The 17,158-nt window shown below is 38.0% G+C and overlaps 1 protein-coding gene across 2 annotated transcripts in view; it reads right to left on the minus strand.

Moving 5' to 3' along the window:
• The window catches only part of LOC144633227 (heparan-alpha-glucosaminide N-acetyltransferase-like), a 17,751-nt gene extending 1,210 nt beyond the window's left edge, over window positions 1-16,541 (minus strand). The window contains exons 1-18 of one of the 2 annotated variants that reach the window (XM_078492065.1): window positions 16,446-16,541; window positions 15,303-15,445; window positions 13,778-13,890; window positions 12,957-13,072; window positions 10,872-10,941; window positions 9,945-10,005; window positions 9,101-9,160; window positions 8,622-8,671; window positions 8,400-8,476; window positions 7,800-7,830; window positions 7,147-7,286; window positions 6,462-6,574; window positions 5,830-5,957; window positions 4,787-4,910; window positions 4,540-4,626; window positions 3,498-3,572; window positions 2,856-2,923; window positions 2,332-2,444 (exon numbers count right to left, since the gene is read on the minus strand). In XM_078492065.1, the coding sequence (XP_078348191.1) occupies window positions 2,332-2,444; window positions 2,856-2,923; window positions 3,498-3,572; window positions 4,540-4,626; window positions 4,787-4,910; window positions 5,830-5,957; window positions 6,462-6,574; window positions 7,147-7,286; window positions 7,800-7,830; window positions 8,400-8,476; window positions 8,622-8,671; window positions 9,101-9,160; window positions 9,945-10,005; window positions 10,872-10,941; window positions 12,957-13,072; window positions 13,778-13,890; window positions 15,303-15,445; window positions 16,446-16,533 (1,657 nt within the window). In that variant the 5' untranslated portion in view covers window positions 16,534-16,541. Of the gene's footprint in view, window positions 1-2,331; window positions 2,445-2,855; window positions 2,924-3,497; window positions 3,573-4,539; window positions 4,627-4,786; window positions 4,911-5,829; window positions 5,958-6,461; window positions 6,575-7,146; window positions 7,287-7,799; window positions 7,831-8,399; window positions 8,477-8,621; window positions 8,675-9,100; window positions 9,161-9,944; window positions 10,006-10,871; window positions 10,942-12,956; window positions 13,073-13,777; window positions 13,891-15,302; window positions 15,446-16,445 lie in introns of both variants that reach the window. The other variant, XM_078492057.1, reaches the window with a different exon arrangement.
• Between the last annotated feature and the right edge of the window lie 617 nt (window positions 16,542-17,158).

Here is a 17,158-nt window from a genome sequence, read left to right on the forward strand (position 1 = left end):
CCCATAGTTTGTTTGTTGTTTTGACGCTGACTGTTTTTTGGATGTTACTTTCAAAAGACGTTTCGGCTAGTGCTTAAGCCTTCATCAGTTAAAATACTGAAGCTGTTACACGCGATTTAAAAAAGCAACACGTTAAGAGCGCGCGCTGCAAAAATAACGTGTAAAGTTTCAGAAAGAACGTGGCGCGATACTCATGCGCGTGCCAAGGATTTGTAGACCTCTGGGACTGTAATGTGGTCGTTTCCAGAGTGCGCGAGACACCATACGCGTATCCGTTACTAACATCTTAAAAACTTGCAAAGTACCTGCAACGGGTAACATGACAGGAGAGGAGAAAAAAGCTTTGAACGACCTGAGGAGAGCTGAGGATGTAACAGTCGTTCCAGCCGATAAAGGTAAATCCATAGTAGTAATGGATAAAGGTGAATATGAACAGAAAGTGTCTGTTTTGTTAAATGATACGAAGACGTATCTCAAAATAACAGACAAAAGATCAAATCCAACAACAAGCGTCGAAAGGGATCTTAATAAACTGTTGCTTAGCATCAGAGATGAAAAGAATGCTGGAACAACCCAAATTGGACCAGAACTTTACAAAAAGCTTCATTGCAACAATTCCGCACCCGCATCTTTTTATGGTCTCCCAAAAATCCACAAACCTGAGAGACCACTCAGACCCATTACCAGCAGTATAGGTAGCCCCACATACGCTGTGTCCAAGCACCTTGTTTCCATTCTATCACCTCTCCGAAAGAACAGCTATTCAGTCAAGAACAGCTCAGATTTTGCGCAGCAGATACGCCAGCATTCCGTAACGAACGATGAAATAATGGTCTCTTTTGACGTCAAGTCCTTATTCACTTCCATTCCTGTGAACCTGGCTCTAACCATTACAAACGAGAGGCTCCACCAAGATCAACATCTGGCAGATCGCACAAATATGTCCATCAACAACATCATGAAACTATTAGAATTTGTTCTCAAGGAAAACTACTTCAAGTACGATAGCATCTACTACAAACAAATCTTTGGATGTGCGATGGGCTCCCCGATCAGCCCTGTGATAGCCGACCTTGTAATGGAGGAGATTGAAGAGATCGCGATCACCACAGCCCATCACCCTCCTAAGTGGTGGTTCCGCTACGTGGATGACAGCCACGCGTGCCTCAAAAAGGAACACGTGAATGAGTTTCATCAACATCTGAACTCTATCAATCCCAACATACAATTTACTGTTGAACTTGAGGACACCACGGAGCAGGGACTACCCTTCTTGGACACTATCACAACGAGGAGTGGTGCACAAATTGAAGTGAATGTTTACAGAAAGTCAACACATACAGACCGTTACCTTGACTTCAACTCTCATCACCCTGAATGCCATAAGAGATCCGTAGTTTGCACACTGCTACGAAGAGCAAAGAACATTCCTTCAACACAGAAAGGGAAACGCGAGGAAACGAAGCGAGTGAAGACCGTATTGCGCGAGAACAACTACCCATCATCCTTCATAAACAAATGCGAGAGATCACTCTCAAAACCACCAGCTGATTTACCAACTAACGGCTTCGTGGTACTTCCTTATGTTCAAGGCATCTCCGAAAAGATTGGCCGCATCTTAAAACAACAAGAGGTTAAAGTCGCCTACAAACCATTAAAAACTGTCAACAGTTTGTTTCCTCGCCCAAAGGCTCAAAATGATGTTGACCGCCCAAGATCTGGCGTAGTCTACAGAATCGGTTGCACCAGCTGTAATTTTGTGTACTACGGCCAAACGGAGCGAGCACTGAAAACCCGGATTGCGGAACACAAGAGGGCCGTTGCTGTGTTCGACCATGACTCTAAGGTCTCCTGTCACGTCCACGAAAACAATCATCAAATGGATTTTAATGCTGTCGACGTGGTTGGACATGAGCCCAAATTTCACGAGCTACTCTTTTTAGAAGCCTGGTTGTCAATTAAGGATCCGCACTCTGGAAACGACCACATTACAGTCCCAGAGGTCTACAAATCCTTGGCACGCGCATGAGTATCGCGCCACGTTCTTTCTGAAACTTTACACGTTATTTTTGCAGCGCGCGCTCTTAACGTGTTGCTTTTTTAAATCGCGTGTAACAGCTTCAGTATTTTAACTGATGAAGGCTTAAGCACTAGCCGAAACGTCTTTTGAAAGTAACATCAAAAAACAGTCAGCGTCAAAACAACAAACAAACTATGTCATCACCTGACTACAATTACACAATTTTTAAACGCATTGAGTTTTTCCCCTCTTTAACAAATAAAATAAAACAAGTCACTTCATTTAAACATTAATTTTAATACTACACTAACCTGGATAACAAAATGGCGCTCCATTCCACCATCCTAACACATCGATAACCATGTAACAAAACGAGAGCAGCAGAAATGCCATACCACCAGTAGCAAAGATGAACGACACAGACCTAGAATTTACACGGTAAATCATTAAAATAGGGAAATTACACAGATTTTCCAAACGTTAAGATATTTTCACACTTACTGATTTGGAGCTCATTAAGTCAGACCAACCGAACAAATGCATAAAGGTACAAGTCACGATATTGAAGACTGTTAAACTGACAACACAGTAAATCCGATTCTAGTAGCGTGCCAAAATCTGATAGTACACCATGACAGATAACCTGAGTGGAAACGACTGCAAATATACCACTTTGTCATTCACTGTTTTTGATTATATCTTTGTTTTGTTAATTGGTGTTTTGATTTTGTACTTTTCCCTATTAAATGTAAAACTTTTATTCTTAGGCACGTGACACAAAACATTTTTTTACTGATCATATGCAACCTGTTTTGTACAAAAGCATCTCACTTACCATAAGTTCTTGTTTAATGGAATAACGCCTTCATTATTTGTGCCGGTTAGTCCAATAGTTATTCCACCCTGAATAAGTTAAACAGTGTAGTTTGAATAAGTTAAACAGTGTAGCTTTAAAATTGACATTACTACATAAAACAAAACATGCATGGTGTAGAGCTCGAATATTTTTTTTTTTTACGTTTTGTACATTATTGAACATTGGTGCACTTTACATGTTTACGCGCATGAAAAAAAAAAAACAAAGTGTTTGGCGACGAGTGATTGGAAATTACAAATTATAACAAATGGTACACTTATTTCTGAGGTGGCAAAGCCGATTGACATGTGGTTGGGTTTTGGCAGATGGCTGAACAAAAAGAATAAGTCGACACAACTGATAAAGCTCACCGTAGTTAAAGCGACTATTTCACGGATTTTACCAGATTTTCGAACAGCCAAAATTTATATCTGTGTCGCAGGAAACCTAAAAACAATAATAGTCCATTTTTTTTATTATTTAAAATTGCTAAATCAGAGCACTGAAACTGTTAACAAGCATCTTTGGCTGCGGGTAGCTCGGATGGAAACGGATTGCAACTTGAAAAAGTAAGGCTTACTTTTACATTGTTACTTATGGTCCTTTTTTGTATATACTTACCAATACTAAAGACCAAATTATCCATCGCTTCATTCTAGCTATGTGATTAGGAAATGTAAACAAGGTGTATCCAGCCTTTATATAAAAAACAAAACAAGTTATGCTATAGTAGACTTACTGTAGCTCGACAAACCTTCACACAACTAATTATGCTGTGAAGCATTCACTGCATGGTGATAAATAAAGAAAGATGGTAAAGTTTAATTAAGTTTAAGCTCGGTGGTGAAATGAGAACGATTTAATGTTTGTCATGTCACGAGTGTGGGACAAAGAAAAAAACTGAGTTCCCGCGGGACTCGAACCCATGACCTCCCAAACACAGGGCGGGCGCTCTATCAACTGAGTTACGGAGAGTCTCAGTGGATAGACCGCTCGCCTGGAGTTTGGAAGGTAATGTTATGAATTTGATTCTCGTCGATGACTCAGATTTTTTCTCCTTTCTTTTTTCTTCTTCACATCGTTGTATCATAATGAGCATCACATCTTTCTTAACAATATCTTGTTTTAGGACCACAGACTTCAAAAGCACCTGATCAACTGACCGACGGTTAGACCCAGGCGAAAATGTCGAACTCCACACGAGGCGTCCAATGGTCGACCCAGATAAGCTCGACCATTGGGTCAACTGTCGAACATAATTCGTCGAACCGACCGGCGAACCAAATTCAGAGCAGCGAGAACGAATATTTCGAGGCTTAAAATACATTACCATACAAATTTAAAATTTATTTATTATGTTCGTTTCATGAAAAGATCGACGTTCGTCTTCAGTACAGTCGATCTTCACACGTTCTGTCCGTCTGAAGCAGACGAACCGTACGTGTTGATCGATCTTAATTCAGTCGAACGAACTCAACTGAGTCAAACGTGGAACTAATTATGAACTTAATTCGCACAGTTTACAATAGTTCGTCTCATGTAAAGTTCGACTTTTGGTCTGCTGAATAAAGTGGCTGCTGAATAGACATAAGATAGCTACTCTTTGTTTTCCTAATACACTGGAGTTGGATGACAATGATTATTCCAAAGCATTTTATCAAACCTGAACTCCCAGGAACACCAAGACGGCAGATGTCAGGGTACCCAATGCACCTTCTGGATCGTATGGAACTTTTGTGTTGTAAGTTTTCTGGAAAGAAAAACAACTTATCAGGCCAATGATAAACTCCGCTGATTCCGCAGAATTACGCGACAAGGAGTAATGCAGCTCACCTATTTACTGCTTGTGCACAAATTCTTATAATGTGTTACAAAAACTCGTAACTTTAGATACGCAAAGCCTTGTGTACCTTGCAAGTGGGATTCTGGTAAATGTGATGCGATCCAAAGAAATGTCTATCAATGTAGCCGGCAGTCCCTCCAGTGCAGTTATACGAGTCAGGATCGGCAATACCTCCGGGACCAATGTAACCCCTGCAGGAAATATTATAGGACATATTATACATCCTAAATATCTTATTATATGTAGACCCGAAATGTCAACCCTAAAAAATTTAAAGGCAACTGATATCTACTTGTAGACATTCTAAGAAATTTCTGTTAAAGACCGTGATCAATAGCTTAACCAGTCATATCACAACATGTTACGCCACTAGGCTTTTTCTGTATTTTCAAATTTTGTACATCTTCTAATCTTATGTATCCGTTATTTTCGGCAGTTGCCTGAAGATTACTTCGCAAGAAGCATAAAACTCTCAATAGCAAAAAATGTCTGCGACCAATAATCCAACTCTGGAAAATCTTTATATCCTATATATATCTTATAAGATCATTATGTCTTACTTCATACGACAGGTAAGTGAGGCGGTACATCAAACGCGCGAGAGAGTGAAATTACACTCTCTCGAGTGTTTGGTATATTTTTTTCAATTGAAACTAGAACTTCAGAGAAATCGATACTAATTAAGATCACATATCCAAACCACAGTCGAAATTCTGATTTCTTTTGTTTTAACATGATTAATTATCGATGAGTTTGAGAAAAGATGAAGAAACTTTAATAGGTTTCCTTGCATTTGTGAAATGGTGGCTACAACATACAATGTTAATGTCCTCGTTACAAAAAAGTGTCATGGACCGTTTTACTATTATGCAAAAATAAGAGAGATCGTAAAATTCACGTGTCTGAGGGGTGAAGCCATACATCATTAATCTAATGAACACTCGAATTTCGAACCGTCGTCTCATTTTGAGTGTTCATTTGAAGAGCGGAAGCTTGGAACTAAGAATGATAAAGGATTACATCCAATTACAATAACTAAGTTAAACGTACTTTCTCTTTCTTCTATAAAGGAGGATAACCACAAACAAATGTAAAAGAGATTATACTCACCGTGGGCAGCCAGGCATTTTAAGCGCAAATGTGACAATGACATAGATCGCCAGTACACCCAACATGACGAGCCACTGACCCCATAGTGCTACAATGTCTCTGATAGGGTTCCACCACGCACCCACTGGCTAAAATTGTATTAAAAAAATGTAAAGTAGTGCAAAGGACGTTGAGTTTTTAAGTATATTACTGTTGTTGTTCATTTTAACCATGCTCGACGAATAACACTTTGTCATTGGCCAACAACTCAGTTTAAAATCACCAACAACATATTTGACGATCAACTTTTTAAAAAGTTTATCGTCAAATATTTTGTAGGTGATTTTATAGTTACAAATTGCGAGATTTACACGTTCGGTATTTTAATGTGTTTCGGTGAAAAACAAAAGACAGGCAGACGGATAGACATGCAGACAGGCAGACAGACAGGCAGACACACACACAGACACACAGACAGACACACAGACAGACACACAGACATACAAGACAGACAGACAGGTGGGTACACACGTATTAACTGCAGACAGACATGAAGAAATACCCTCTTCAGACAAATAAACTGGGGGACAAACAAACAATAAAAGAAAGACAAAAAGAAAAGAAAACAAAGAGAAATTGTTTAATGCATTTACCAGGACCGAGTCCATCCCCGGGTTGATGACTAGTTGTAGCATTGCAATAATAAAGTAACAGGCGGCAAATCTTTGCAGAACTCCTGGTATTCTGTAGTGTGCAAGGTCCGCATCTGTACAGACACGTGACACAAGAGAACAAAGGTTAAACTAAGATGTTTTATTTTTATTTCCGTATTTCATCAAGATGTGATAGAATTGTGTTACAAAAGAAGTACAATCAATTTCGTTAAGAATTAAATAGCCTGGCATATGAGAAAAATAAAATTCAATGCAAACACAGGCTAAATATATGTGCTATTTCTTCATCATTAGTTCAAGGTTGCAGAGTGACAGCCAAAATGTGGGCGCTAGATATAGTCCAGTTTTTCTTTCTCAGTTTCAGCATAGTTAGTTCTAACTATGGTTTCAGTATGCAAGGACGATGGTGGAGCTTGACAGCAAGCCTGGAGCATGATGGCGCAAGTACAGTTGCAGGGAAGGAAAAGATTTCCCCCGCCTTTCCTCCTCCTCATTGCCTTACATTCATGTTTATTCAATCTTGAGGGTTCTCATGAGTTTTACAGTGCACTTTTCACCTGGTCTCAGTGATATAGGCGACGTGTAAACAGACTAATTTGGCAACATTTCAAATTATGTGACTTACTTTAATTTTATTGATACCATTTATTGTAGATTGACTTACAGTTGCTTACAAAGAGCCCCAATCCAAACAGAATAATGGTACGGCGGACAATCTTGACAAAAATAGTCATTGGCCTCACTTGGCGTTGTCTTAGTGATCGAAATGACATTACCATGGAAACACCCATGATCCACATAAACCTGGTGAAACAGAAATGTAAATAAAACAAAACGCATGTATGCTAAAATCATTTATTTAGCCCCTCTTAAGCCTCTCTTCTCTTTAAAATCGTTCTGTTCCACTACACCCTGAAGTCAGTGTCACATTGCGTTTCTCCATCTCTTAAAACAAGGCAATATTTGGCTCATATTCACTGGTTTGAGCTGCATGTTCTTGTCAACAAGCAGAAGTTATCCAAAGTATACACTGTAGAGTATTTGACTTGGAAACTATGAGTAAAATTACATGGAAGACTATCCAAATCTCTGAGGGATATTGCTCTAACTTTTATTCTTCACTGAAGATAATGCAAATCAACCATGTTTAACCCCCCCCCCACCCCCCCTACCCCCCCCCCCCCCCCCCCCCCCCCCCCCCCCTTGGAGAATGGCCATTCATACAAATCTGACAAATGATTCAAGTTTTTATGGTTAGGATGCAAAATCTCTATTTTGTACAAAAGCACTAATTTTTGCACTGTTTCTACAACATACCATGGAAACACAAGATCTGCCACTGTAAGTCCTACCATATTAGAAACAGAAAATACATTAACATTATAAATAAATAATCAAACAAACAAATCAACTAATCAATCAATAAAATAACTCAAAAATAAAAATAACTATCTGATAATGTTCTCACCACAAAAATACAGTAACTATCTGATAATGTTCTCACCACAAAACCCCTATTATAAAATGTCCAAGGAATTGCACACGTTATGATTGGTCAGTTCGACTTCATTATAGCTCCATTAAGCACATAGTTTATGTCACGCATGTGCTTTATCGAGTTGAAATGCACGCGGCTTACGTCACGAGTTTGAGTGCGCGTAATTTCTTTAACATTTTATAAAAGAAATAAAAGAACTTTCTCCTCGTGCAGTGCATTTTTTAGTTATATAACCACTTGGGAATTTTTAAGAACACTCGAGAAGTGCAGAAAGCACTTGGCTACACCTTGTACTTCTCTATGTGGCACTTAATTCTCTTGTGTTCTTAAAAACTCCTGCGTGCTTATATAACTCAACAATGCACTTAGGTACGTTTTTGATTTCTTTAGTACAATGATAGTTACAGGGGGAAACTCACCATTCCACCTGGCATGCTTGAAAAAATAATATCCACCTCCTCCATAGTTCACAAAGATCATTATTGTCAAAGCAATCCTACAAAACATCAGCATTTGCATTTACATGTTTTTGTTTTTGCGGCTGTGTACATGGCACTGTGAGAGATTAGTACTTTGCCAAAAACACCGCACCAACATGTGTATATCAAAACAAAGAGAAGAAAACCTTTTAATAAACTCACCCACGAAATGTATCCAGTGACTTGAGTCTCTGTTTCTTCGGTCTTTCTGGCTGCTGAAAAATTATGAAGAGTCAATGTTTACAAATAAAGGCTTGCAGTGAGAAACTTTTACACAAACTTGTACATGTAGCAGATTATATTCATGATATTTATTATTTAGGATTTCTGCTACAAACGTAATGTACTGAAAAAAGATAGTTTTTTTGTTGATTAAAAACATTGCTTACAGTGAGTTCAAAATAAAATTAAAAAATCAAAAGTTAATCAGAAGCTTGAGATCTAATTTTTCTATGCAATTCCATCGGCTGTATAAGCAGGAAGTAACAGCATAAATCAGTGTGCAGGTGTATACACATTGCTGATAAGAAAATGATGATGAAGTTGTGATGATGATGATGAGTGATGATGATGATGATGATGATGATGATGATGATGATATATAAGAGTACAACTGCCAAACAAAACAGAGTCACACACACCATCTCATCATGTTCCACAGCACTGTCCACAGGCCCATTGAAATTAGGGGTTCCAAGATCCTAAACAACATTTGAAAAGAGATGTTAAAAAGAATTGCAATTCTGCCATGCAAGAATTGGCACAATTAGACAGCGTATAATTTTCCAACTTTTTTCTCTTTCATAATTTTTGTGTAGAAACCATCAGATGGCCATGTTCATTTTGATGCTCTATTCTAAGTCATGCAAGTGGAATATAGGACCAAGATACATGTATATGTAATCTCCAGCAGTGTGGGTTTATTGGTCCAAGTGCAACATAAGCGTTTTAGCTACACTGTACACTGTACATGTACAGTGGTTAGTGTACTGTACACGTAAGTGACTCTTAACACCCTTGGTAAAATTATAATTATTTAACCAAGCAGTCTTTTTCTTTGCCCTCATAAGTCACCCCTCAAAGATAATAGGCCTTATCATGGTTTTCGATGCCATCTTGATGAGAGATGGTGTAGAAAACCGCGATAAGGCCTATTCCTATTTATTATCTACAGCTGTATTACTATTTCCCATTTCCTGTTATCTTGATCACATTTTCCACAACATAAAACATGTGTGGGCTAATAATCCAATGATAACGATCTTGATTTAAAAGTTCAAGATGATTTACAATGGGTGGAGAAAGAGTGTAGACACTAAAAAATTGGTGTCAGACACCAATTTTTAGTGTCTGGTCACTTATAAGTTATGAAAGCTCATTCTGCTACGTCGTTCCCTAGTTACTGATAACTTTTTTTGATCAAATTCCCATGGTGGTTGCTTATGAGTCGTTTGACTGTATATGGACCATGATTTCTTGACTTACTGCATTTATAAGACTTTCTGTGTCATGAAACAGTTTCCAATTGACCAAAAGTTTGTACTTCCTACCAATGAAAAAAAAAGCAATCACAACATAAAAACAATAAATAATGCTCATCATCATCGTCATCATTGTAAACTCACTGCCTTTTCAATCAAAAGGTTAAGCTATATTCAAAAAGTATCTGTGTTACAAAGCGTGATGCAAACATGAGAGGAAATGACATTTAACTTTGTCAAAGTTCTCATATTAAATAGATTTAGCCAAGCCTAAAAGCGGAGCTCCTTAATTATTTACTTCACCCTTTTTGTAAATCCAAATTTACTGACCGATTACAGGAAAAAATATAGCCCTTGAGCCCATGATCCAATGTAAACCATTAATTGGTCAGCGGTAAGCTTCAAAAAAACATTCAACCTCGACGAGTTCTATAAATTATGTGAGCCCGTGATATGGACATGTGATACTGGTCAGCAGATACCTTGCTTTGACAGCTGTCAATTGACCATGACATGGATGTCCAATATCAAAGATGTCAGCTTGCGTTAACCATAACCTTTAACGTATATCTGAAGTATGGCCGCAATGTTGGGGCGACGTCGTGCGCATGCACGCGAACCATGCTGCTAGCCATGATGACCATGAAAAACCAAAAGCATGGGTCTCTTAATTTTCTATGGGTATGGGGCTCTGCTCTGCAGCCCTTCGGGCTGCTGGGAGCTCCACTTTAAAAGTAGTGTCTCCATATTTAAGCTATGTATTTTGCAATTGGCTGATTTCAATGTCTTCACAGGTAAAGTCAACATTATGTAAAATTAAAGTTATTTTTTTCATAACCATGTCTGTTTACATATGTGTACATGTATACACAGTGTGTATAGATAACCAGTGAAAGTGTGTGTAAACAACTTTAAAACTCACTATTCTTACCTCAACAGATATAGTAGTACAATCCATAAAATAGCAACTCCCAAAACACCCAAAAAGGCATACAATAAAGCTGAATTGGACAAAAAAAATACCACTTACTAGATGTACTGTACTTAGCTTGATCAAATCTAACGGCTATTTTTAGGAATAACATAATTCAAGTCAGCAATATCTATTATCAATGATTAGGAATGTCAGTGGTGGTAAATGATTTAGTGACCCTGCAGCAAGTCAACGCTGCAATCTTAACTCCCAGAGAAAAAGAAAACTGTTTGAGATAGCCAGGGTCTAGGAAATAGGTTGGCCATATTTTATATTACATATATATTTTTTATTACTTTTTTTAGGTAAATATTCTGTAGTTCTAATATGTTTAACTGTACAGTTCAAAATTAATACAACAATAAATGAACAAATAACAAATAGTCTCAAGTACAGTACTAAACAAGTATAGTACAGTACAATGAGTTTAGTACAGTACAGTGAGTATAGTACATTACAGCCGTTCTAATAGCCTGCGAGCAGGCTCACCTTGGGGCACACAGAGAGCACAGAAGAGCGGCCGACGTGAGCGGCGAAGCCGCGAAGCGGCGGCGTCAGCCGCGAGAGCCTGCACGATCTCTGCTATTTTTCACTTCCACCCCGGAAACCGAGGAAATGAGTCAGTTAAGTTTCACGGAAAATTTGACAGGAATCAACGTGACAGCGAATAAGCCTGATATTCATATCGGGAAAATTCCAATGCACTTTTCATAATCGTTTGAACACACCGAAGAAATAAGAGCAAAACCTCTCTTCCTTCGGAAACGTCTGCGTAAAGTCAAATGAAGGAAGGAGGGGAGGGGCCGGAGAGGGGGCGGGAGGGGCATGGAAACAGCGTATGCCGGAGGACGCGCCCAGCGGGCGAGGGATGATCGCACCAAAAAAAAAGAACCCGCCGCCAATGGTAACCAGGAAAGAGAAAGAAAAAACAGAGATAAAGCAGGCCACTATTGGCGCCACTCCCCGCAGTTATCGCGCTACGCTCGCCACCGCGGTGCCCAAGGTATATTCGCGCGTGCCCCTACGTGAGCCTGCTCGCAAGGCTACCGTTTTAACTGTAGACTGTGATGATTAGTTAAAGAAGCTACAGTACTTAAAATATGCAATTTCAGGCAATTTCGGCACTGACAATAGAATTAACTGAAATTTCACAATAATGGCTTAAAACTGTAGAAGAATCAAAAGGGGAAAAAAGGATCAAAAGGCCAAAAGGGGGCATGGATGGGCAAAATTCGAGAAGATTAACACAGATTGCTTTCAGGTAAACTCAAAATGTGGGCCCGACTTTTTCAAGTTTACCTCAATTTGCATGAAAGTGTCATTCACAATGCTCAAAAATCATCCTTGTTAATGTTTGTTATGTAGTCGTAATTTTGACCAGTATCCCATGCAAGGGTTTGTGTGCACCTGTTTTAGCCAAATTAATTAACGAAAATAAATAGAATTGCCTAAAATATTGTGACCTTGCCCCTTTTAATAAGTTGCTTGAATTATGCAACATTAACAGCAAATGCATGACAGGACTTCTTTATTATTTGGCTTCTTAATTTTCAAGATATGAAACCCAAATTAATCAGGTTTAAAATCATGTCAAGGGAAGTGTAAACTGATCAAGATATAGTGGTAGGGAGTTGTAACAGTTATGACTAAAAAAAACAAATCCAAGGAGAGACAGCAATGAGAGGGAGTCAAGCAAGTTGGAGATAGCACGCCATTAGAGGCCGGGAGTGATTAATCTCCCGGTTTTTACTCGAATCTCCCGTTTGTTTTTACCTCGATCTCCCTGATTTCCGGTTCTTTGAGGTTGAGAGGTCTGGGACGGTACTGTACATGTAGCTAAAAGACCTACAGTACAGGGATGTAAATTTATAATAGGTGGAGGGCGGAAAAATAACCACCTAAGGACTTGGTTTTTCTGGCTAAAACACTGCATCTGGTTTCCACCTGTGATCAAGAAAATTTTCGCCTGTTGGAAATCTTAGCTATATCCCTGACTACTCTTGACTAGCTAAACTGATTCTTGACACAAAAGGTTATACTCACACAAGTAGGCATTGTCTGGTTTGTGTTCTTCCATTATCACACAGGCTGTGTTTTCACTTAAACCATGAATTTTATAGGAATACAAGCCATGTTCCCCAAAACTATATGATTGTCGACTGCAAGACAAAAATATTAAAGGTAGAAGACATTTAGAGGAGCTATGTCAAAAAGCCTCTTTTTGACTTAACCTTTATTCATCATTACCAACCTTTTTTCAATCATTTTTTTGTACCAAAAATGTTTATTTAAATTCAACATTATTAAATTTAATTTGTAGGCCAAGAAATGACTCAAAATTATACTTATAAATAATATTGATACTGATTAGCTCCTATAAAATAAACACTTTCATCAGTCCCAACAGTGAAGTATTTATTTGTAACACTATATTATTAATTTACATTGTTAAAAAATAAAAATATGGCAAGTCTTGCTGTAAAATTCTTAAAAACTTTAGGAGGCACAGTGACCTTAAGCTAGTGTGCTACACTGTGGATTGAGTGGTCCAGGTTCAAGCCCAGACAGACTACATTGAGGATTTTTGTGACATGTCCAGCTGCAACACAGGCTAATTCAAGCCTGATGGGCCACCAGACTTGGAAAAGACTTCTGCTTTAAATACCTCCTTTTATTCAAGTAATGTAACTGTATCAAAAAAATTGTGAGATTTACTTGGGTGAACCTATTCTTTGTTCAACAGTATTTATATGCTTGCTCTAAATACAGTAATGTCACTGTCAATACATTTGTATAATCCAGCTTTAGGTTGCAAGCATAAATAAATCAATACTGTTTAGTATTTTTATAACTGTGATACTTACTGACATATGATTTTTCCCTTAGAGTCATTAACGGCCAGGGTGAAAGGGAAATCAGTTTCTACTGTAATGTTATAACCACCTGACAGGTTTCCCCACAAAAGTTGAAGACCACACTACAATGTAAGAAAAAATAAATAAATTTGATTACATAGGATAGTCAGTTATATTTGTATTCGTAATGAACTTATCACTGTCCTTTGCGGTCCTTTGCATTTTGCTCTCAATTAATGTTTTGATTGGTTAATTTTTTTTCCAAGTAGCATGGTTCAAGTAGCTGCAAGATAACCTGTAACAAGTTTCATTATTATGAAAGAGAGAGATGAATTTAAATGATGAATGAACTTAAAATGTCTGTCTCAGTGATGGGTGGGCTGTCAGACTGTCAGAGCAACTGACCGGGCCGATTGACCAACTACCAAGTGACTGACTGACTGACTGACTGACTGACTGATTGACCATCTCAAACAGTCTGTCTGACTGACTGACTGACTGACTGACTGACTGACTGATCTGACTGACTGACAGTGTGACTGTCTGGCTGGCTGACCAATTGACCATCTCACAACAGTCTGACTGACTGACTGACTGATTTGACTGACTGACTGACTGACTGACTGACTGACTGACTGACTGACTGACTGACTGACTGACTGACTGACTGACTGACTGACTGACTGACTGACTGACTGACTGATACAAGGCTCAAAATAACAGCCGGTCATCGGACAATGTCAGGACTGACTGGGGACTTGACCAGTCGAACGTTCGCCTTGCCGGACACGTTGTCCGGTCACAAGTTGATAATATAATAATATTGAAATAAACTGTCTACTTTCTGTTTAAGTGCATACACCTCGCTGTATTGTAGAACTTGCAACAAAATGAACTAGAACTGGTCGGTTGTTTACAATTTGGTTATTACGGCCTCAAATTTAAAATATTTTTTTCTCCTGCACAGAAACAAACCATTAATTTTGTTCCAAAACCCAGAATATAAAGGTACAATTTAAATGAATATAGACCGATTTTTTTCTTTTTTTTTTTTTTTTATCTTCTCTTTTAAATTTTTTTTAAAAATTATTTAAAATATAAAAAATTTATTGCTATGATAAAAGCAATCTTTGACTTCTTTGCATATTTATTCATGGCTCAAAATTGCAACTGATACGGTCGCATCTGCAACTCCGGCATAATTTTTTTCTTTTGGCGACTACAAAACTTTTTTACTTGACTGTAGTAAAAATAACGTGCTTAGGGTATGTTATTTCTTAAGGTGGGGTAGTTAGTATATTTTTTACATTATTTTAAGAATGCAGTTTTGTCCGAGCAGAAATGAGGTATGACCGAGCTAAAATGAATTTGGCCGATCAACATGTCCAGAGACTCTTCAAAAAATATTTAGAGCCCTGTGAAATGACTCAGTCTGTCCATCTGACAGTGTCTGTTTATCAATCTGCCTGTCTGTCAAGACTGTCTGTATAACGGGCTGGCTCATTATTTAATAGAGTGCATAATCAATATTTACCTTGTGACAGTTGCTAGAGACACCAAATACATTAACTGGTTTCTTCATATCAGAGATAAGCATTAGCAAGGCTGTGTCCCTTGGCAATGATTTGAGGTCAACATCTTTGAGCCTCTTAGATAGCACATTTTGACTTCCAAGACCTAAATTAAAGGACAGCCAGTTTCATAAAGTTATTAAAGGGATCAGCCTTCACTCTTACAACAAGTTGATGATGAAGTGTTTGGAACTAATGCCTAAATTCCAAATATTACAGGACAATTAAGGAGCAAATAACATTTAATTAATAATAGCAACAAAAAGTCGAGAAGATGATCACTTTTAAATATCCCATACACTGCCCGTTTGGATTTTATGACATGTAATGGTTGCCGGTATTGTTATGAAGAAGAGGATCTTTTGTGTGAAACAATTGCAGGCAACCACATTACAATGTCATTAAATCTAACATGAGAGCACATCATTTTATTAAATGTTATTTCTCCCCTTACCTGTAAAATTTGGAATTTACGCCACATTATTTCAAACAAATAGCAGGGGATTTCTGACAAAACAAATTGAATTCCCATTTAATAATAATAATTTTGGGTCTACTCTTGATCCCCAGGGACTTAGATACACAACTGGGGATTGTTGTTAACTTGCTTTGGATTAATGTCCAGGTACTTCTACTCGTTATCATAATTTATTTTGCAAGGAAAGCTGGCAATGAATAATGAGGCAAAAGGTAAGTTTGTCCAGGAATTTTTGTTTCTACTACTTTTCATTCGTAAGAGGCTCACTTGAAATGATCCATCACTGGAAATCGAGTCAACAAGCACGAAATGAGAGCCTGACACATTCAAGTCACATGATTTCCTAGAATTTCATGGGAAAGAATCGTAGTGAAGGAGAAAAAATTTCAACATCGTTTAGACACCTGAATAAATAGCAAATATAATTATGTGACTTATAATCGCTTTGTTTATGTAGAAGCAGTCTTAATACTGACTTCACTGTATTTTAATAAGTACAGATCAGATTAGTGATTTTATATGCATCGATTTGACGACTGTGGTGCGAGAACTCGCAAGGTTTATTTGGTATTTTGCCGTCTCATGGTGATATTAAGACTTGTTATTTAGCCATTTAAAGTACACTCACCTAATCTCTGTGTAGAAAGAACTGCCAAGATCAGAAATATCAGTGAAAACGCCATAAATACTCTTCCGTCGTCTGCACGGAGTTCCATGAAAAGAACAAGGCCGTTAAAGACTGGAACTAGTTATCCAGAATGGGACCGGAAGTGGAAATAAGCGGAAGCGGAAACAACACTTTTCGGTTTCACTTTAAATTGTTTCGTTTTGTTTTTCTGTTTGTTTGTTTTTTTCCACTGTTTTTTTTTTTTTTTTTTTTTTTTTCAGTGTTGTTATTGTACGAAAAAGTGAGCTAAGGTTCATATCTGCCAGTTGTTTTTCTCTTTGGTTTTCTTTAGACTCAAGGTCACTGTTTTCTAACACCCCACCAAATAGGCATTTAGATCTGCATTATATTATCGTCTTTGGACAATGATAAATAGTGCGCTATAATGCGCTACAAGGCTCTTTATAGCACTGCTTCAGTTCTATCCCTTCAGCACCCTTAAAACGTCTGCGTGCCAGAATCCAGGAATTCCTTTTGAATCGTGAAGTCTCTCTGTTTTCATAGTCCATCGAGCGAGGAGACCAAAAAAATCGGCAGCTAAAAATCATAGCCGCGCGAAATAGGAAATAATAGGGAGAGCTTGTTTTGTCTAAGCTCCCTATTGTTTTGTTTGTATAAATATTTGTGTGGCATGACATCTTTTTGGCACGCCTTTGTAGGTCACGGAGGTGAAA

Source organism: Oculina patagonica, chromosome 1 (assembly GCF_052425735.1).
Source record: "Oculina patagonica isolate OP01 chromosome 1, crgOcupat, whole genome shotgun sequence".
Classification (NCBI taxonomy): Eukaryota; Metazoa; Cnidaria; class Anthozoa; order Scleractinia; family Oculinidae; genus Oculina; species Oculina patagonica.